General features: G+C 38.3%; 1 protein-coding gene across 2 annotated transcripts in view; it reads left to right on the top strand.

Moving 5' to 3' along the window:
* The window catches only part of RGS17 (regulator of G protein signaling 17), a 53,681-nt gene extending 35,082 nt beyond the window's left edge, over positions 1–18,599 (top strand). The window contains exons 2-5 of one of the 2 annotated variants that reach the window (XM_056488008.1): positions 5,790–5,933; positions 13,066–13,155; positions 14,981–15,215; positions 18,255–18,599. In XM_056488008.1, the coding sequence (XP_056343983.1) occupies positions 5,815–5,933; positions 13,066–13,155; positions 14,981–15,215; positions 18,255–18,443 (633 nt within the window). In that variant the 5' untranslated portion in view covers positions 5,790–5,814 and the 3' untranslated portion in view covers positions 18,444–18,599. The remainder of the gene's footprint in view (positions 1–5,789; positions 5,934–13,065; positions 13,156–14,980; positions 15,216–18,254) is intronic. The other variant, XM_056488009.1, reaches the window with a different exon arrangement.
* Positions 18,600–23,084: the final 4,485 nt, after the last annotated feature.

The raw sequence follows: 23,084 nt of genomic DNA, 5'->3' as shown, positions 1-23,084 counted from the left end.
TTTGTACAAACTACATGGTTGAGGTTTTGGCCCTTTATTTTCAAAGTCAAAAGAAGTAAAGCAATGTGGAAGAACTGATGTGATAGATCACAAAAATATTTTAAGGGCCAAGTTTCTTGCCTGCAGAGTAAATCACCCTACATATCCTTCAGTCATTGACTGCACCTTTCTTTTGCAAGGTGATCTTTCTTGCCTATTGCAAAGTTTGAAAAAGGACAGATTGCTCTACCTGATTCTGCACCAATTCTGTCCTGAAATCTTAGCCATTATGTGTCCTGCCTGCAGCAAAAGACAAAAAGCCACTTCCTTGCTGTATAAAATGGTGCGTGTTTATCCTCACCCTTACATGATCTCTCTCTCTCAAAACAGCCATTAGATAATGGTTCCAGAAGATAGGCTAGAAACTCTTTTAAATCCCCTGTGGAGGTTCAAGATTTTTCTCTGTTTCATAATGAAGGAGCTTCTCCAGGGAATGCCTTCTCAATTCTAAGAGGGGGACAGAAATTATTACAGGCAGATCATGTGCAAGGCAAGGCCCCAAAACAAGCAAAGAGGGCCTGACTGGACAGTGCCAAAGGTTCAGAAAATTGTAGTACTGTAATCACAGCCTTTTGAGGCCAGGGGAAGAAAAAAGAATAAAAAAAATCTGTTCATCAGAAGAGAGACATCAAATTAAATTATTTAAATGATGCAGCCTATATTTTTTGCCATGTCCAATACCTAGGAAATCTCTGGGGAAAATGCTTTAAAACCTATCTAAAACTTAGTACAAATCCTACAGGAGGTGGAGAGTCAAGGAAGTGCAACAATTCAGAAATTGCCTTCTTTTCATTTTCTAGAGGTACTCTGTGGAATTTGAGAGGACTGTAGTCAGTATTCAATAGGCCTTCCCAGGTATAAATGTAATAAACCAAGTAATTCTTCCATCAGTTATTTCTTTAGAGCAGTCTTCCCAAGATAGTGCTCAGTGCACAATGGGATTTCTGTAATAATTACTCCTGGGAACCCAGTGGAATTGCCTACCTTAATAGGTAATAGGTAATTACACTATCTAAACACAGAAATAGATCTTTGTGCCATTGGTTCCAGAACTAATAGGAAATCTTACTCCAAATTTCTAAGGGTTTTTTTAGTATTCATAATCTTCCAGCACTGCAAGATTGAAGATATACACAGGGTCACACAGACTTTCTTGCTCTGCAGCTTATAAGAGCCACCTGTCTCATAACTGGTATAATAAACAGTTGCTGTACCCTTGGGTTCCTTTCCTCAGCTACAGAGTAGGGCTAGCAGATGTCCTGCAAAATGAAGTCTTCCATGATTATGGGATTGCTCAAAGGGCCATAATACCAACACACCCCCAAGAGAATGAGTCAGTCAAGCAAGCTCAAATACTTTTCCTATTTCCTGTCAGTACAAATGGAACTCATAACACAGTTAGTAAACCATGCCACCAAATGGAGGCAAAGAACCAGATGTAAAAGTAGCAAAAGAAATTGATACCTGTGATGTGATGGTCTGAGAGATCATATGTAGTGTACCAAAGAGAAAAATCATTCAGTTGGACAAAAGGCCCACCTTCACCACCTGGTATTTTTGCCAGGTCTCAGGAAGAATGAAAATGATGAAAAAGCTAAAAGGAAAACAGATCTTGGAGACAGTGTGTACTATTTGTACTATTATTCTAGAAGATCTACTCAGAATCAGTTCACAACATTCTAGTCCTTCACAATTATGTACTAACTTTCACACTTAGGAAAAATTGTTCCTCTCATCAGAGTGACTTGCTGAATCAAAGATTCTAAATTTCTTTTTTATGCCTTGGACCAAGGCACCAAATATAAACCCTCTGTCTACTCAGTCTCTAAATATAGCCAAGAATTAAGATATTCCTGCCTCTGCATCCTAAATAATCTAATGGAATCAATTACTGTTTTGCGTAGATGACATCTGGTATTTGCAAATAAAACATGAAACATGAAATCCAACCAAAATAAACATGAAACTGAAGTTTCCACCCATCCAACTACATCCTCAGTAAATGCAGTAGTTTTGCATCACAGGATGGGTTTTCATTATTTCTTATAGACTTCAGCTTTAAAGCTCTTTGAGAGAAAATAACACAAACAGAAGAACAGGGCTGATGGTTTTTACTTCAGCCATTGCATAAGCTGGTGAACACTTCGTGTATTCAATGAGAACACTGTTCCATTGCTTGAAGTTTCAGCCCCATGCTTTTATTGAGCAGAGCCCCAGACGTGCCAAGCAAAATCATCTTTCTACCATGAGACACAGCAAGGTTCAGCATGAACACCAATGTCAGCTGTGGGAAGGAGAGAATCTGAAATGGATTAAATGCAAATTTTCCCACTGTGCCAGTAAGATCTTTCCCCATTATATTTGGAAACTATAGTCCCACTATATAATATCCATGTTTACAACCCATTTCAAAATATGTTCCATTGCAGCACTTTGCTGGCATTGCAATTAATGCATTATTGTGCTAGAGCCAGAATCTCCTTGCATGTACATACAGGATTTGGGGATGTTGCTCGCTCTTTCTTCCTTCCCTATGAAAAAAATTCTTTATTGTGAGAGTGGGGAGGCACTGGAAAAGGTTGCCAAGAGAAGTTATGGGTGCTCCATCCCTGGCAGCTTTGAAGGCCAGGTTGGATGGGGCATTGAGCAACCTGGTCTAGTGGAAAGTGTTCCTGCTCATGGCAGGGAGAGTGGAACAAGATGATCTTTCAGGCCCTTCCAACCCAGGCCATTCTATGATTCTGACTCTACTATTCTTTTTTTTCTTTTACCAGTTTTCTTTTTTTTTTTTTTTTTTTTTTTAAATACAGCCTAAATAGATAAATGTAACTTTATCTGCAATCAAGGATGACTTCTTCCTTCACCAAATAATGAATAATGCATGGCCAGAAAGGGGATGGGTTATGTGCCTCCCCATACTCTAAAGCTGCTAGAACATAGCAAAGCAAGCAGCTCTGCTCTAAAGACTGGATAGACTGGCCCTGAGCAATCTTGGAGGAAGCCATTTTTCCTGAAATGCTCTACAGTGGAGAGCTATATTTCTTCACAATTCTGTGTCCTGCCAGACTTGCAAACCTCTGAAACATTGGCCGTGGTAGTTCATACCAAAAGATGAATGCTGGAGACTTTTCGGTGGTTGAGGTTGCTGGGCAGGATTGAAGGTGTGAACCATCCCTGTGAAACCCCACTTCTAACTGTCCCTCTCTGCCATATTCTGTGCGTTGGGAACTGCTGTTGCAGATTTTACATTTCTGCAGCTGCGTAATTCCCACACATTTCACCATCACTTGCTGACAGTGTGAGCAGGAATGGAAGAAAGTGGTCCCCACATTCTCCTTGCCTGCTTGATGTTCAATTTTCTCTCCTGCTCTGTCCAAGTGCTCACATCTCATTCTCTTCCCGAGGTAAATGAGAAAGTCTCTTGAAGCAAGTTAAACCTATTTTTTTTCTTTTCCCTCTAGATTAAATTTCAATCATGCCTACTCTTTTATCACATTCAACAGCTACCTGTACAAACGCTGCTGCCAACACAGAGAAGGGGGACAGCTCAGGTGAGGGAATGAATGACTGTGAGCTGTGCAGGAGAAAAGGGAGAGGGATATTTATTTTAGCAGCAGCAGCATCTTGTGGTGTGGTAAAGTTTTTGTGAAACTACAGCAAAGTAACCATTATCATCATGTCTGAATGGATAAATCTTCATCCTGTCCCCTTTATTTATAGTGCTACATATTCCAGCCATAGTAAATTTATATATATTTATATATAGTTAAAAAGGTGAAAAAAATGCTTGACTTCAGGTACACAGGTGGAACAAATGGAATTACAGCCCAACAAATGCCTAAATATGAGTAATTTACTGGTTTCTGAAACTAATTTTGAGGGGGTTTTTTGTTGTACAAATATTTCTGGAATCACTATTTAGTTAAAAGAAACAATAATTCCATTTGAAAATATCTGGCTTTAATTCCTTTAACCATATTCATTGCACTTGCTGAAAAAACCCCAATTTACAGCATGACACAATCTATCTATGAAATAATTTAACTACATCATGCACAGTCAGCAGAAGTTCTGCACTGTAATTTCATACTGTCACTTACTCTCTGAGCTACATATTAGCCTTTAACAGTTTTCCTTTCTTTCTATCTTTCGAAAAAATATGGGCAGTTATCTGATTACACCAGAACATCCCTTGTTAACACCAGAGGTTTGCATTTGGCATGAAAAAAGGTGTGGGTTTTGTTGGCATGTCATTTTAATTTTCAAGAGCAGCTATAAACCATAAGTAATATCAATAGCATAAGCAGGTGCACCTACCAATGATAGTTAAATGATTCTTCATTGTTTGACTTGACCAAACACTTCAGAAATTACTTGATTCTACGCAGTGACAGTATACATGGGAAAGGTAGCTATGCAAGAAGCCAAAATAACTGCCAACCTTGAGTTTTAGAGCATGAGTTTGAGTTCTGAAGCTTGGTATCCTTGCTGTGTGTGGTTGTTTGTAAGCTGTCTAGAAGGACACTATTGCAGAATAAAAACCTCGGGAGTTTTAACAACCATGTAAATGAAAATTCTCACAGTTGCTGCTTGAGTGCATGTAGAAGTGGCGTGTCTCTTCTTTGTCTGTGCATGGTGTACTCAGGTGGCAAATCACTCAGATTTTGCCTTTCCCCAGCACTCCTGGTTGTTGCAGGATGCCCTGGGAGTGTGGAGCACAGTGCATGCTGCTCACATCAGGCCATCTCTATCCACTTCTGTTTTAAACCAAGCTCCTCCCCACAGTAATCTGTTAGTACTTTTTCAAAGGCAAAAGTACTAAATTTTATTCTAATTTGTACTAGCCATTACTCTGGGAAACTTACAGTTGTTGTTGTACAAAGATGTGAGCCATTAGAAGGACCCTGACATCTAAGCCTTCCTAAATAATGTAAATTAGCAGTAAATGTTTAACTTCTTTTGAAGACTAGATTATGCATGGTATACTACTTCCAGTTGCATATTTTAAGTCACTGAGAGGAAAAAAAATATTGGCCTAAAAAAGATCTTGGCCTATAAAACCTAGGAAAAAATGGCAATGAGTAAAGATGTGTGTCCAGAAAATAGTCTCAAAGGTGGAAAAGTATTTTATAAATACATATTTGTTATTAATTTTATTTAGCAACAATAACTCTCATGTGGCAAGCCTCTCAGTTATGACATAAAAATCTTGGCCCTTACCAGACAGCTGCCCTTGATATAATATCATTTAAATCGGTTTCATTGGTCCAGCATAGACTAAAGAAGACAGAAAGTAAAAAAAAAATCAGTTTCTAACTCATGTTTAAGGTGAATAACCATCCTGCTGTATTTTTAACTGTATATTTAGTACAATGAAAACAGCTGTGATAGTCCTATGGTAAGGAACAAGCCAGTCTCTCCCAAGTGCTACAAAAGCTGTATGGCTTGCTCTTAAAAACACTGATAATAAACAGCTGTTTGAGTCCAGCCACAGCAGTAAGAATGGGCATGATTCAGCAGCACAGGAGCATAAGTGTGTCGCTGAGATTTGGTCTTCTGGAAACTGCTTTTAACACAATGGAACTATTTCTTGGCTGGCTCAGTTGATGGTCACATCTGGTCACATGATGTTGCTTCTGTTGCCATGAGCTGTGAAAATCAGTTGCATCAGACATTGCTGTAGAAATGTGAATGTAATTTATGATGGTCTGTAGTAATTCTGTACATCTCTTATGTCTGTGTTCTTGTAGCCACTTGGGCACTGAAGTAGCTGAAATGAGAAAGAGGCAGCAGTCACAAAATGAAGGAACATCAGCTGTGTCTCAAGCACCTGGAAACCAAAGGCCCAACAACACATGTTGCTTTTGTTGGTGCTGTTGCTGCAGCTGTTCATGGTATGTCCTGTAGTATATTTACTTCCACATCAACCACAGGTCAATTATGAGAATGGAAAGCACTGGGGACATGTTCTGGGAGAGGAGACACAATTTACCTTTTCACTTAAAAATTTGTTTTAAATATTCCCTAATTTGGTTGGACATGTTGCATGTCCATGGATGAACATCCATGAATGGGAAGAGGAAAGAATAGTAAATTTAAGCTATATTTATCCTACTAAAGCCATAACTAAATAAGGAAATTTCAGCTGTAAAACTTATATTTGTGAGTGAGAGACTCAGTAATGAATATTTTATAGCTTGAATTGAAAATATTTTTTTCTGCTTCTACTTTTGATAAAGTAGTTCTCTGCATTTAGAAGAATAAAAGGGAGTTGGTCATAAATGTGAATATGTGGTGTTACTGATATAAATTCTGTGAATATGAAAATGTGAGCCTTAAATTCCACTTTATCTTTTAAATGGAGTAGCATAATTTTAGGGGCTATTTGTCCCTTCCTCAACAAAGAGTTCACTTGTAAAGTCAATGATTTAAAGTCAGTTCCAGAAATAGCTTTAAATTCTCAGTGTCTTGAGATGCATGAGACCTTTATTTCTTTGTTTTTCATGAACACAGTATTGAAATATGAGGTAAATGACATGCAGTACTGTTCAGAGCCCATGCCCCATATTAACCAGACAGTTCAGCTTTTTTGGAGTGACCATTCCTCTGTGTATCTGTGTTATTTTCACTTCAATCATCCATCTGGCCCCAGTCTAAAATCTGAGGCTATTTGCTTCAGTAGATTTAAAAATACATACCAGCATATATGCTCTAGGTACCAAACGGGACGGGTTTTTTTCCATGATGCTGCCACATCCTGGAGGCTGTAGCAGGGTGGACCTGCCTTGCCTGTTAGTTCCAGTTTCACCTGAAGGCAGAGTATATTTGGAGCAAGGATGAGCCAGAGCTCATGTTTTACTAAGTTACTTTGCAATGTGTTCAGTAGAGAGAAATAGGTGAAAATGTATTCAACAGGAAGTAAAGAGAGAGTGTTTTTCACTTTTGTCTCTGCTCGGGGACAAGGGCACAATACCAGCTACAGTGTTACAGGCCAGAGATTCATTTACCTCAGTATCCTATTTCAGGAAGTGACCTTTATCAGACACCACAAGATAAGGATAATAGATAGTAGATATGCACCTCCTTTATCCACAGTAAAACACCTTACAACTACTGTCAATCTGCAACTTAGGGGTTTCCTGGCCCAGAGTTCCTTTCTGTGTGGTTTATAGACCTTGGTGGAATTTTCATTCCTTAATTTGTCAAACCATTTTCTGAAGCTACTTCCTGAACTCATCTAAACTTTTGGCATCCAGGGTTTGCTCTAGCAATAAATTCTACAATGGGCTTGTGCACTCCATGAAGTATTACTTATTCCCTCTTGTTTGTGTTAACCTGCTAGAAAATAATCTCATTTGATACTTCCTTGTCCTTATGTGAAGAACCGTGACTAATTGCTCCCAGGATGGTCAGGATTTTACAGAGCTTTCAAATATCTCCCTTCAGCTGTCTTTTCTTCCACAGTCTTCTCTATTTTTAATCTCTGTTATACAGAAACGGACCCAGACCATGATTTCTCCTTATCTGTCCTATTTACTCACCTACCTTGGTCTCTCTATGTACCTTTCCTATTTTACTATTTCCCATCTGAGATGTGTGACTAGATCTGCTTTTGTGGTTGAGGCATGGATGCACCATATTTTCTGTTTGCTCTTGAGTTTTGTTACTAATTCCTAGCACTCTGCTTATTTTTTAACAATCCCAGAGATGCTGTTTTCATGGAATTATCCACCCTGAATACAACATCTCTTTCCTGAATGAAGATAAAGGCCATCACTGTGCATGTACAGCTAGGGTTGGCTTTTTCCTTGCATACTAGAATATGAATAATATTCATATACTATCAATAGTATTCATATAATATCAACAGTATTCAATAAAATAATGTAATTTCTAAAACTTAATGACAACTGATTTCCTTTTTAAGCATGCTGCAACTGAAGAAGTAGTAAATTTGACAATGAAACTGTTTTCAAGCTCTTGTGAGCCTTGGGGTGCCTCCAGTCCTTAGAAGGCAATGTCATTATATATGTAAATAGCTTATGCATTTTAAACCTACATTAGAGTAATTATTGATTTAAAACATAGCATGTACCTTCAGCTGCTCTAGTAATTGTTTTTACTGTCTTTCAGGGTTTTTCAGGGCTTGAGACTGGGATTTTTTTTGCAAAGTAGATTAGACAGAGCATGGAGAAATCCTGTTAGCTAGTTTTCAAGATTTAGTCAAATAAGTGATCAAAGGAATCGTTACATCACTCATGTTTGCTAAAATCAAAAAGACAGAAAAGGTGATGTAGTAAGTATTTTCCAGCTTTAACTTCTATGATTCTGCAGTGGAAATTCCACTTCCAACTTCTTCACCATCCACAGAAATGGGAGGAGTATGGGCAGATTTTAGTTTAAAAAATTCCAGTTTTACTGTTCAAAGAGTTAGTTCAATAGTTCCTGTATTCAAATAAATCATTAGAATTCTGAAAATATCTTTTGTGACTCTTGTGGTGCTTATTTTCTTCTGTTCTACCCCATGTTAAAATCAGAATAGGCATTAAGTCTTCTGTTTGCACAACATCGTAGGCAAATATTCACACCTTTGTTTGGGGAAATAGTATCTTGCCTAATAGAAACTTGTTAAAGGCAAAAAATTAGAGAAATTATTTGGTACATCTTATTGAAAATTTTTTTTTGTTTTTCTCTAATATATCTTTCTTAAAGATAACAACTATTTGGAGGACTTCTCTATTGTTATGGAATAATGCTTGTAGGAAGCTCAACCTCAAGCAGATGCTTACTCACTCCTCACCAGCAGAATGGAGAGGAGAATCAGAGAAATTAAAGCAATAAAACTCTTTCATTGAGATAAATAGTTTAATTGATAAGGCAAAGCTGTGTGCACAAGTAAAACAAAACAAAAAATTCATTCACAGCTTCCCATCAGTTCAGCCATGTTCTGGAAAGCCATGGTCCACCACATGTTACAGTGACTTGGGAAAACATGCTACAACTCTCAACTTCCATCCTCCCTTTTTCTTCTGCAGCTTTTATTGCTGATCACAATGTCATATGATGTGGAATATCCCTTTGGTCAGTTGTGGTCACCTGTCCCAGCTGTGTCCCCTCACAGCTTTTTATGCACCCCCAGCCAGGCCACTGACAAGGCAGTGTCAGAAACAGAGAAATCCTTGTTTCTGCACAGTGATTGCTCAGCAGCAATAACACATTCATGTGTTATGAACAGTGTTTTGGTCAAAACTCCAAAACATAGCACCATAAGGATTCCTATGAATTCCATCCGAGTCAGACTTAGTACATCTATTGGCTTGATAATCATCAGGATAGCAAATTGCTCAGTTTACAGGGACAAAGCTAGACTTTATTAATAAGCTTTGTTCAGATTGAAAAAGAATGGAGATTAACAGGACTATTAAGATAGCTATTTTATTTTAAAAGGTATGCTTATGACGTTGCCCAACTAGTTTAAGCTCTGAACTTGTTTCTGAGTACAAGTAGTGAAGGAAACACTAGTCCTCCTCCGTGAAAAAAAAAAAAAGTGCTTCTGAAGTTCCCAACAGGAAACACTTGTCCCCTTACAGCAGGAGCAGATGATATATCCCTGTGAAGACCTTCTATAGAGCTTCCTCTTTTCACTGACCAGATGTAGACCTTAGGCACTCCTTTCAGGAAGACTGCCTAATTAAAGTAGCTGACAGAAAAGTACCAGTCATGTGCCTGTGGTCATGAATCACCCCACGTCTTAATCTTCTGCAAAGCTCCATTTCAATAGAGGAGAGAAGAATGTGCTTCCTTATGAGGCATGATTTCAATGACTTGGGTAGCCTGAGACCTGCAAAATTTGCAGTAAATCTTCTGACAGTCCACTTTCTCCAGATAGTTGCACATTTCGTACTTAGAGCTGTGACTTTATAGTTTTGAGCTCATTTTGGCAAGGCTAGAGGAGTAAGCCTGCTATTTCACCTCCCCAACCTTACTTAGCAATCCATTACTCCAGCTCCCCGAGCAGACACGCAACTAGTTGTTTTCTTCCAAACACTTGTAAATTACATTCTTCAAAAAAACTCTTCAGGCACTAGCACAGGGAGGTTGGCTTTTCTGCCAATTTTATTTTGCTTCCTCCTTTGTGTCCTACCAAGAGCAAGAGTCATGTATTTTTATCCCCTCTTTCTTTCATAAGGAGCTCAGTGAATTCAAAAACTGTGGGGCACTGACACCCGATAATCTCTCTCCTTTAATTGTACACAGAAGGCTCAGAAGGGATCTGACATCTACCCTGCAAGAGATCTTTGCAGTATGGCAGTCAGGGGGGACATGAAAAAGCTTCCAGGGGATAAGTGAAGATGATCACTTAGCTTTACTTGTAGCTCAGCTGAAGTGAGTGAGCTCAAAGGCCTTTACCCAAAAATGTAACCAATTAAAACTGCTGAATATTTGTGGAAGAGAGTTTTCCACACACAGGATATTCCAGGGGAGATAGGGTATTTGCCATGTAGACAGGACACAAGAGTTGATCGTAGCAAGAAACCTCTCTCCTCAGTTCAGGATTAACTGATCAGCCTAGGGTTTCAGCTACAGCTAGGGTTAGCGTTATGCCTGGAGCTGGGGTTCAGAAAACTGCCAAGCCCTGAGGATCTGGGACTCTGCCACTACAATTGGCATGCCAAGGAGAACACAGCACTGCCATAACATGGCTCCCCCCAACATTTCTGCGTGCCTCCAGCCTCACCCCAGTACAGCTTTAACTGCTCAGCTGAGGGTAAGGGTAACACCTAGGGTTAGCGTTCAGAAAACCACATAGAGCTCCAGCAACTCTGCAGCTACAAAAGGCATGCCAAGGGGAAAACCAGACTGCCAAAATATGCCTTCCTTCTCACACCAATACAGCTTTAATTGCTCAGCCCACAGTTAGGCTTACACCTAGGGTTGGGTTCAGGAAACCACCAACCACAGGTCTCCAGGGGCACTGCAGCTGCAATAGGCATGCCAAGGGGAGCACAGGGTGGTTACAACAATGGCTCTCTCCACACTTTGCTGCCTGGCTCCAGTCTCACCCCCATGCAGGTTTAACCACTCAGTATAGAGCTAGGGTTAGGGTTATGCCTAGGGTTAGGGTTAGAGTTATGGTCAGGGTTAGGGTTAGGTTTAGGGTTAGGGTTATGCCTAGGGTTAAGGTTCAGAAAACAGCAAAGACCCGAGGTTCTGAGAGTCTACAACTACAAAAGGCATGCCAAGGAGAACACAGGACTGCCATAACAAGGCTCCATGCACACATTTCTGCTTCCCTCAGGTCTCACCCCCATAGAGGTTTAGGCACTCAGCCTAGTCCTAGGTTTATGCCTAGGGTTGGGTTCAGGAAACCCCCAAACATTAGAGCTCCATGGACAGTCCAGCTACAATAGGCATGCCAAGGGGAGCACAGGACTGGTGTAAAAATGGCTGTCTCCACACTTTGCTGCCTGGCTCCAGTCTGAACCCCCATGCAGATTTAATTACTCAGCCTACGGTTAGTGTAACGCCTTGGGTTCGGGTTTAGAAAATCACAAAGCCTAGAGCTCCAATAACTCTACAGCTACAAAAGGCATGCCAAGGGGAAAACCAGACTGGCAAAACATGGCTCCCTCAACATCTATATGCTTGGCTCCTGTTTCACCCCCATGCAGGTTTAACTGCTCAGCCTAGGGTTAGGGCATAAATTACGGTAAAGGCTACAGCTAAGGTTAAGGTTCAGAAACCTACCAAGCCCTGAGGATCTGGGACTCTGCCACTGCAAAAGGCATGCCACAGAGAACACAGGACTGCCATAACATGGCTCCCCTCACACATTTCTGCGTGCCTCCAGCCTCACACCAATACAGTTTTAACTGCTCAGTCTAGGGTTAGGCTTACGCCTCGGGTTAGGGTTCAGGAAACCACCAACCACAGAGCTCCAGATACAATTGCAGCTACAATAGGCATACCAAGGGGAAAAACAGACTGCCAAAACATGACTTTCTCAACACCTATATGCTTGGTTCTAGGCTCACCCCCATGCAGGTTTAACTGCTCAGCCTAGGGTTAGAGGATTTTTTACTTGGTTGCTTGTTTTCTATCAACCGGACACATAGCAAACACCTGATGAAAAGAAATTTCCATCTCCTTACTACATTTCACTTCTTAAGCTTAATTATCAGAACCAGGTTTTCCATATGAATGTCTATGTCACTCAAAACACTTTATTTCTGTAGTTGTCAGGAATTGCGGGTTTGCTGACAATACCATGTTCTTGAAGATTCACAGAGAACACACAGAGAGGAAGTCTTTGCCACTGCAGGAAATCTGATTAAAAAGATATTTGCAGAAAAAAAAAGTGATTCTAATTAGCAGTTCAAAGAAGAAGCAAAAAAAATCCCCATTTAAAACATCCTTGCATAAAGGAAGTCTTCCTTTTCCTTGCTTGTGTTAATATGAGGGTAATGGATGCCTTTCTACTCTGAGGCCAGTATGTTTTACTTTTTGGAATGGAAAACAAATTTAGGTCAGAAGAGGAAATCATAAGGAGCTGCCACATGCTAAGTTCTGTATCTGAGCCATCTACTGGACTGTATCTTGGAGAGAGAAAAGGGAACATTCATGAAGACTGAAAAACTATCCAGAACTGGTGGGGCATCAAAGCCCCATCAGTATCCAGTTCAGATATTCATATCCCCCTACTCATACTGTTGTTAGTATTCTTAGTTAACTAAGCAAAATTACTTCAAGAGTGACCTCTAAGAATTCGCCCATCTTTGAGTGGATAAACTTCAAAAAGCGGATAAGCTTCAAAAGAAACCTGTATGTGCTAATAGCAACTGTAAATTTATATTCATCATAGTTCAGGGGAAAAGTAATTATAAGAATTTTTCTCCACAATTTTAAACACAAGAGTGAAAAATTATACCCTATATAGGTCTATATCTTTTAAAAGTTTGCATTACTATAGTCATTGTTTTAAACTATCTTTCTCTAGACAAAATAAAGTGTTATACTACATTGCAGCCTCACTGTTAGGAATGAAGATAGAGGAGACAATGCAGGAAGGCCAACACATACGACCAAACTGGAGAGTATTCAGGTCATAGAAGAATGGTAAGTTGGTCAAACTGTTATCTAATAAGTGTTTTGTCTTTTACTAATATCAAGAATTGTCTTGGGTTTCATTCTTTGGGAACGTCCTTTTAATTGCTTTTCCTCCAAAAAATTCCATACAAAAGGAATCAAAATCTGTGCTGACAATGAAATTACAGCAGAGACATTCACAAGTCAGGCTTATTTACAGTTTCTTATTTGTGGGGAAGAGCCATGGGGAGAAATGAAAGGTGCATGGACAGTTCCATATGTGAGTTTCTATGAGAAGCCTCTGCTACCTGTGAGAGCCTTTTTTCCTGTCTATCCAGACAAGAAAAAAAAATATACTCACAAGTGTTCTTCATGACCAAATTTTTAACAGGGCTACCTTTCATAAAACAGCTTGAACTATGTTTTCACTGGAATTAACCAAAAAACACATACCTTGCAAACAAGGTTAAATACACTGAAAGTCTGAGCTTCTACTTCTGTCTAAAGCTTGGACCCATGTTTATTGTGTGGGGAAAATTGTAATCTGTCAGGGGCCCTGAGTTCTCTAATCTCATAAGAAGGAAATTAAAACTTTAAAGGATATATATGATGGTAAAAACAGCCCAAGCAACTCATCATGGTCTTTTATGAGAAGACAATATCACAAATTTCTACAAAATACGATAGTGACGAGAGCTTCCCAACAGACAATAAGGGAGCCCAGGTTGTTTGTCAGCCCCATCCACCTCAGCAGGTTCTTTGCACTCTCCTCAGCGGAGAGTCCAAAGTCCTAAGAGGATGGTTCACCTTAAAATATGTGTTAAAACTTTTTCATTCCGTTTACAATTACTTTGCAGTTAAACAGTTTGTGATTTATCACAAATAGCTTCCCATCATCCAGTCTGCCTTGCATGCAGAGTAGGAGTGGATAAATTGACTTGAACAGATGTTATATAGAAAAATGTCACTTATTGTGCATCATGGTAACACAGAAGGTAAGGACAACAGCTAGTAAAGCTCTTGTATTGAATCAGGAGAGAGAAGGCAAGTGCTCAAAATTAAGTTTGAAACTATATTTAATTGCTGCTAAGTAATCTGGAGAATTACTTTCTTAAGGTATTCATTGGTACATTAATGGATTAGTGATGCCAGTAAGTCTGGTCACTTACCCAGTGCATCCACTGGTAAAAGTCACAAATAGTTTCCTTCCGGAAGTGGAAATAAGGACTTTTCCCCATTTCTTCTCTTTCCAGTTTTGCCAGCAAAAGCCATTACATCTCAGGCCAAAAGATCATCATTCAGGTCAATAGCATGAAACAGAGGGAAGCTTAGCAACCCTTAGGTACAAGTACAGAGAAATATGCTAATTTAAAATCTCTCTGAATTACTACTTTGTTTGGCCTCATTAGTATGCTTTTGACTGCCAAGAGCTTTTTGTTTTTCTTGTTCTTCCTAAACCAAATCATGTACGGAGATCATCCATCAGAGGGAGGCAGGGACATCAGGTGTCATCTAAACTCCTCACAAAAGAGAGTCTATTTCCAGATTCTTGGAATCTCCTTTAGCTGCAGAGGCAGGAATTCAGTGCTTTTGAGCCACATGGCTAAGAACATCAGCAGAAAACTCATAAAAAGTGAAGTGCATTTCTCATAACATTAAAGACATTTAGTGAGCTATTGGGATAATGAATGCACAAGTGAAGAGCAAACAAAATTCCCCTGTTACTGCTGAAGCCTTGTTGCTTCCAGTTTTCCCTTTGGACTAAAGTGCAGTTGAAAGGAGAATTTTTGGATGACTGTATGAAAACAGTGTTACAAAAATAGGAGCATATTTGTAATGATATTTGCTTTTGCAGCCAAAACCCTACTGCAGATGAAATTTTGTCTTGGGCTCAGAATTTTGACAAGATGATGAAAACACCAGCTGGGAGGAACCTTTTCAGAGAGTTTCTCAGAACAGAGTATAGTGAGGAGAACCTGCTTTTCTGGCTTGCATGTGAAGATCTAAAGAAGGAACAGAACAAGAAAGTTATTGAAGAAAAAGCAAGACTTATATATGAAGATTACATTTCTATACTATCACCAAAAGAGGTAAAGCTGTAAATGTTACATTTGCATTTACTGGTATCCCAGAGCAGAAGTGTTATACACTGGACTGTCAGGTGAGGGTCTGAAAGTCTGTCAGATGTCATAGTATGAAGATTAAACCAGGAAAGGAAGGGACAGAAACAGCAGGCACTGGGCCATTTAGCATTACCAGCCACGAATCATCTATAAGGGTCAAGAAACTCAGTAAGACAAGGCTGAGAAATAGGTTTGCTTCTTTAGTAATGCTACATGTCTGACAGAGAGAGGAAGCAATGCAAATGGATTTCTGGAGAAAAAGCACCATAATTAAGGGATTTAAATCAGAATCTTTATAGATTTATCTGCTGCTACAATTGTCTGGGAGAAAATCTGAATTCCTATGTGAGTCCAGGAATGAAGCTGACATTTTATCTAATGAAATGTATAATATCTAGGGAATTATATAAGATTTTATTCAACCCTTTAACTGAAATAGACAAATTTTGAAGTCATCTTCACGTGTAGAAAGAAAAATCATCCCTATCAAACCATGTTTTGTAATACAAAGAAATATATAAATATATAAGCACTATAGAAGAGTTTTTCTTAGGCCACATCATGTACCTTTATCATCTTTGCCTTGTCTTTGTGCATTGCATTTGAATTTCTACTCAATGGCATTATGCTAATTTGTGCTCACTGTGGACCTTGCTTCCTACATTTTACTTCTTCACTGCATTCAGTAATAATTTGCAACTTCATTCATATGAATGAAGTCAAAAGTGATTTATAGCTCCATTATCTTCTCTTGTGCCATAGTATCTGCTTTTGCTTTGGAGTGAAATACAATTGCCGATAGAACAACTTTTTCTTCTAATACTGTGTTTTTAGCAGATACATATGTGATGAATGCTCAATTGTCTTTTTAAGCTAAGACCAATCAGCATTTAGGATTCAAACACTAACTAAGCATTGTTTGACTTTGAGTTTAACAAAGCTACTCGTGAACTTAGTGCACTGGATGCATACAGATCTCATCAATCCAGTTGCTCCTTTCCATACTGGAAATCTTAAGGAGGCAAACAAGAACTGTTTGCAATGCATTAGAACAGCATGGGAACTGAAAAATTCATGTTTATCCAGGCATCCCTTTCCAGATGTTACCTTTTGGCATAAGAACTGAAATATTTAGCATGACTTGTTCAGTAAAGAAGTTATTGAGGCAGAAGGTCTCAGATACTTCATATTCATCTGTTTTCTGCAAGAAAATACCTTTAGTAATTCCAACTAGTTTTGCCATCTGGCTTTAGTGAGTCATGAAAAAATACAAAGCAAATTAATGGTTCCATAATTAATTTTGGTTTTTGCATTCTCTAAATGCAATTAACTTTTATTATGCTCAGTGGCTCAAAACCCTACTACCCTACCAAATTTGAGGGTTTTCTTATCCCAGCTATTATGTTTGATATTGAAGAAACAATTAGCTGTACTAACTGGTTTTGTTGACATAAATGTGGGTGCCTGCATGTCAGGGGCAGAACTGCTTAAATCTTAGTGTGCCATTTCTATGTAATGGTCTGGGCTTGTAGAGTTTTCAAATACATTCTGAAGACACATGGCTGCAACACTGCCACTCAAAACTAGCATAGCACTGTACTCCTGCCCACACTCACTGGCTGAGCAGCACCACTGGTCTCCTATAGTTGTGCCTTGTGACTGATAACCAAGTGACAGCAAATACTGGAGGAGAAAGAGCTTGTCTGCTCTGTCAGTAGCATACTCCAATATGCCAACAAACCAACAATGTCAGATTCTACAGCTGGTACTGAAGATAGAATGAAAATATATATTTTGTTCTCAGTACTGCACCGTACTATACCACACCACACCAGCATATTTCAAAGACTTTGTTTCACCATGTATGAAATCACAGGCTCACACATCCAAACATATTCTGAGTTTTCATCTTGGTTAGCATCCTTCATGTAGCAAGGTATCCTAATACATGGAGCTTTCCACGGTTGAAGTCAATCCTTCAGACAGTATTCTATCTTTGTATGGTTGCAGAGCAGTAGGGTCAGGTTGCAACTTGGTGTAAATAACAATATCTTAACTGATATCTTCTTGGCATTTATCTACTCAGGATCGTAGCCCTTTTCTTCTTAGCTGAGTAAACCCTTGCCGGTGTCAGTGGGCTTTGCCACTACTGCCATTTCATTTAATCCAGAATGCATTAATCTACTAGGCTTTAGAGCATTTGTGGGTAAACTGTAGATTCACTCAAATTTCTAAAGGATATTCTAAAATCATATGGGCATTCATCCCACGCATAATATGTCCTTTTCTGCCTAGGCACATGAGTTCATCACAAATGGTAAGTAAATGAGAAGCTAAAACTGAAATTTGCTAACAACTTCAGTATGGATATATGATCTCCTGAAAGTATGAATTACCATGATGTTAAAGAGTCCTGACAAAAAGAACAAATCTGAAGTAGTTAATATTAATGGGGAGATTAACACAATAAAAATGATAAAAATCCATGGGTAATTTGTAAAGAACAAATGTAGTGCCTAAAAGAAAAAAAAAATAAACCCAGGAAAAAAAACCTTCTAGGGCAGCCAGGTAAGAATAATGAATAGAAATCTTCCAAAAGTTTAAACACAAATGCTCAGAAAAAAAGCCAAAACAAACCTGCAGCTCTCTAAATGAAGGTAATTCAACATTTATTTCAGAGAAATAATTTTAAATACATACAAATTATTTTTTAAGTTAAAAAATGTATCTTGGAAAACTTCAATAGCACTGCATTTAATCTGCTATACAGTTGCATTTCATTGTACAGATCTTAAGATGGATGCAAAGACCAAGTCAAAACTCAAATAGAATTTACAGTCTTAGTGCATTACAAAGTAATTGTGTGAAGGTGCTGAAAGAAGCACAAAGCATTACTTGAATAACTGATCAACTCAGCATGTTCAATGGAGCCCTGAGAAATAAAGATATACGTATTACAGCTTTTCCAATATTATTGTTTTATTATTCTGTGCTCATCTTCTTCAGGTTAGTCTTGATTCCCGGGTGAGAGAAGTTATCAACAGAAACTTGTTGGATCCCAGCCCTCACATGTATGAAGATGCCCAGCTCCAGATATACACCTTGATGCACAGAGACTCTTTCCCAAGGTTTTTGAACTCTCAGATTTATAAGTCTCTTGTTGAAAGTATTACAGGCTCTACTTCTGAAACTTAGTTATAATTTTCAAAAAAAATAACTTGATTAGTTGGCTTTTTTGTTTTTGGGTGGGTGGGATGGAGGAAAAGTAGTTTAATAACATCTGGAGCTGGGTTCCTGGAGAACTACAGTTTAGCACTACTCAGGCTACTGTGAAGAAAAAAACAAAACAAATTATGGTCTCTGTCTACATTTTTAACAAGGCCCTCCTTGCTCAAGATGGCGTAGGAGCGGATCAATGGATTTGCCAAAATACATTTGTTTCACACTCCTTTCACCCTACTGCAGTCAAGATTGCAATGATGTATTTGTAGTTTTATGAACAGTCCCCTTGTGTATTCTCACACTGCATGTGCAAGGTAAAACTGCTTCACTTACCACTTAGTTGTTGCAATATTTAATCCAATAACATAAATTATATCTGTATTTAAAAACTTTTTTTTTTTGTGCAATACAGTCCTATGGTACATAGAAACAATTGCAGCAAACCAGAAAGAGGCTTGCATTTTTTAACATCACTAACTAAAAAGCCAATTTTTAAGGTGTAGCATTACTCTACATGCTCTACTGAGTACAATACACTGACTTTTTGAAGCCAATATTTCTGTACAGAGAAAAAGAGCTATTTATCACTGTTTATTTAAAATAAATCAAGCAGAGAATTCCTCTGGTTGTTCACTGCCAAAACTGTGGCATTTTCATTACAGAGTTTGCAATGTCAAAGAAAAAGAAAAGAAGAAAAAAAGCACAAATCACTTAAAGGGATCCATTTCTGGGTGACACAATCTATGCGCTGATATTGTTTAATTGTTAAAAGAACAAAGATTTTCAATGTACATTTCAGATGTCAGATACTGTAATTGATTTATTAAAGACTGGCTATCCAGTTCTAACACTGTTGTATAATGTTATGTAATTCAGAAAAAAAAAAAAAAAAAAGAAACAAGAAACAACACACAAAGCTTGATAATTTAGTTTTTTGAATAAAGAAATTTAATAAAAGATTGCCTACATGTAGCATTTTAGAGCATTTTAGAACATTTTGATGAACTGCATCTGTTCTGTAAGATATTTTTTTTGAAAGCTAAATCCGGTAAAAAATGTTTTTAAATGAAGTAATGTTTTACGAGGTGGCGGGTTAAAGAAGACTTAGCTTCTAGCCTCATTGATTATGAACAACTCCTTGAAAACAAGGGGTTTGGAGAGTAATATTAAACCAAACTTCAAGGGCTTCTAAACCCACAGATCTTACCCAAGCAAAAGGCCTACAGAAACACAATGGGTATCTTTCCTGGGTAAAGATTCCTGTACTGAGCCCTTAATCTGAGCTAAGGCAGCACAGTACTCCCATCACCAGGCTGCCATGGTGTTTTTAATAGTGTTTGCTTGGCCTTTTTATCAAAGAATGTCCAGTTTCAGGACACATTTTGATGTTTAAAGAGACAGTGACTTGGAACTTAAAAAAACCCCATCTTCATACCTATCATATACAAGCAAAATGAGTGTTAGCATCCCTCATAAACTGCTAAAGATATACCAAGAAATTGCTCCGAATACTTGTTAAATATATATATATATATATATATATATATATCTATGTGTGTGCGTATGTGTGTTTGTGTATATATATATATATATATATATATATTTAATATTGACAACCATACTAAGACTTGAGGCAAGGTTCTTCTCACATACATAGGACTAAATATGGCACAAGCCCATCACTTTTGATTGGCCTGGAAGGTCTGGCAGTTGTGTCCTTGAGTGGAATCTGGCCTGGCCACAGTTGGCTCCAGCCCCTCAGTTACTTCCTGCGGGCAGCCTCCGGTGCCGGCTTTGGTGGGAGCTGCTGCGGCCGAGGCAGGTCTGCTGTGACACCCTAACTGGGAGGGTGCAGGTCTTAGTTTATCTTCTGGGGCTTATTTTTTTCACTTTGTTTTACTACCTCTCATTTTCTTAATTTATTGAACATGCTTCAAATAGCAGGTTTGGGGAATTTTTTAGTCATTCTTTTTACTTGAAACCTGTGTGCTTTTTTTGGATATATATATATATGAACAATTTAGCAAACTGTTTCTTAAACTCATTTGGTTTTGTAATTTATATAGAATTCAGGAGATGATTAAAAGGGCTATTCTCTATTCCCTATGCAAATATTTTAACTGTTGTAGTGTTTGACAAAATGGGATCTAAAACAAAAATCTGCAAAGTGGAAAAACAAATCTGTTTACAGTGGCATTGCTGACTATCCTACCATATTCAGCACTTTTAAATATTGTTATTTATGAAAATGTAGTTTAAAATGCAAGACAAAATATTTATAAATGTTTCTTTTAATAAATACCTGTTTTGTCTGAAAGTGCTACCGTGTTATGACAACTTTATTCATGTTGGTTAGCTACTTACCATTATGAATAAAATATTCAATTATTATACTGATAGAATATGAGCTATGATGTTTACAAATCCTGAGGGGGGGGAATTCAGTGAGAAAGGACTGCCTCCTTCTACTGTGAAATGCTGTTAGGAAAAAAAAATAAATTTTCTCACTTTTTTCTTAATTGGAATTTAACTATGGTCCTACATATGTCTAGTATCATTTGACTAGTTATATTTACTTGGTACTAAACATATACAGCATCATATATGTATATATTTATATAGTGTAATTTCAAGTTGTTGGTGTTTGAGGCACAACACATTTAGTGCACACATCTAAGCAATGTATAAGAGATAAAACTGCATGCATAAGTCTTGGCAAATGTAGACTTGAATTCTTAATGTTACTATTTGATGGTGACCTGCTAATCATAAGCTATCTTTATAAGATATTTCACACAGGTAGAAGTTCTTGTCAACACAGACAAGTCATCCTTTCAAGACAGTTTTAAAGCTAGATGTGCAGGCCCTAAAATATAACCTTGATTTCTAGCATAAGATTCCAAAATCTGTACTTGGAAACTGTGACATCATTTTGAAAAATATTACACCAATCTTCAGTGTAATACTGCAATGAAATCACGTTCAAAATTTATTGTCTAAAATCCTCTATTGGGAGGGATGGAAAAATTGAACATAACATGTAAAGTTTCTTTCTTGGAGCAAATGCTCATATTCAAATGTTTAATATACATTTCGTTTACCGGTTTGGGTTTCCCAAATTTTTTTATGACAAAAATGGATGTGGTCCAAATGGACAATAAGTAACATGATCTCATTGCCTATCATACAGTTCTTTGAACACAAATTGTAAAGAAGTCAAGCTATTAAACTGATTTATTGTGCATGCAGTGTACAATACACTTTGAAAAACTGCCTAAATGCACTTATTCTATAGCTTGGAATAAAATAAGTATGTATTTAACTTGTATTTCAGTTTTTCATGACAATGTATATAGCAAGTGCACTACAGAAAGTGAGTTATGCTTTTGTCACTTTTGCCTGGTGTTTTAAATTCCTTTCAAATAGAGCCTAATGCCGAAGAGACAAAAATAAGCAGAGCACTTCTGTGCCCTCCTGTCCTTTAGGTTGCAAAGAAACTGAATTTATATTGTGTTACACATGTTCAACTTAGCTGTTTACAACCAGCTTTCTTATAACTGAGCTTAAAGTAGTTTGGGCTACCCAGGATGGAGCAGAACACACAGACAGTATCACAAGCATTCAGATTAGACAGAAGGCACATGTGGTATGAAGGAGACTAGAGGTTTGATGAAGGCAGGTCAGTCACACAGGTGGCTGAGCTGCAGGTTAGAGAGCTATAGCACGGTACTGTGGAAACGTGGTCACAGCACGACCAGGTCCACTTGCCAGTCCATAACTCACTTGAGTACCTGTGGAGTCCACATACTCCATTTGCAGGTCAACAGAAAGTGGACACAAATCAGACTTCAGTTAGCAATAGCGATTTTTAAAATTAAAAGCATGCTGAAGTGCTGCTGGGCTGGTCTAAACCGAGCAAACAAAGGAGAACTACACTCTAGCTTAAACAGCCAGGGCTTAAGATGTCATCTCATGCTAAACTTGATTCCCTAGGCAGGAAACTCAATTACAAGGAGCACATGTCTGTGGAGCCAATATCTAAAATCAGGCAGGGGGCTTTTTCAGTAAGAGCAGCTTGCTGGACTGACCATGCTGTGAGCCCACTCAGGAAGCCACTTCCATATGCAAGAAGTGGTTGCAAAAGCCATTTAGCAAAAGCATTCCACAAGACCAATTCAAAAGCAATCAAAGCAGATACAAGAAAGTCTCTAACTTCAGCAACTCTGCACCATGAGCAGTAAAGTCTATATTTCTGCAATGTCTGTGAGCCTGCTCCTGGCATTGTTGACCCGACCAACAGAGTCTGCACCCTTATCAAAACCAACAAAGCAAAAAATTAAAGTTGCACATAGACAGAGTTGTACATAGACATCCTGGGACTTGGACACAGTGACAAAAGTCCCATGCTGTTCACCAGTACACTGAGTACATTTGCAGTGACAAAGCACCAGCCCTGTTCGAATATGTCCTGAATACTTCTACCAGCAGTACCAGTGATGTTGGTGGGATGAAAGAACAAAGGAGTAATAGTGCTAAAATCAGTTGGACAGACTTGACAGAAACAGTGTCTGCATATTATTTTAACTTTATACCAAGAGCCTGATTTTTCCCCTT

The sequence above is a fragment of the Oenanthe melanoleuca genome, chromosome 3, assembly GCF_029582105.1.
Source record: "Oenanthe melanoleuca isolate GR-GAL-2019-014 chromosome 3, OMel1.0, whole genome shotgun sequence".
Taxonomy (NCBI): domain Eukaryota; kingdom Metazoa; phylum Chordata; class Aves; order Passeriformes; family Muscicapidae; genus Oenanthe; species Oenanthe melanoleuca.
Note: the sequence above shows the minus strand (reverse complement) of the source record. Positions and strands in the feature narration are given on the sequence as shown.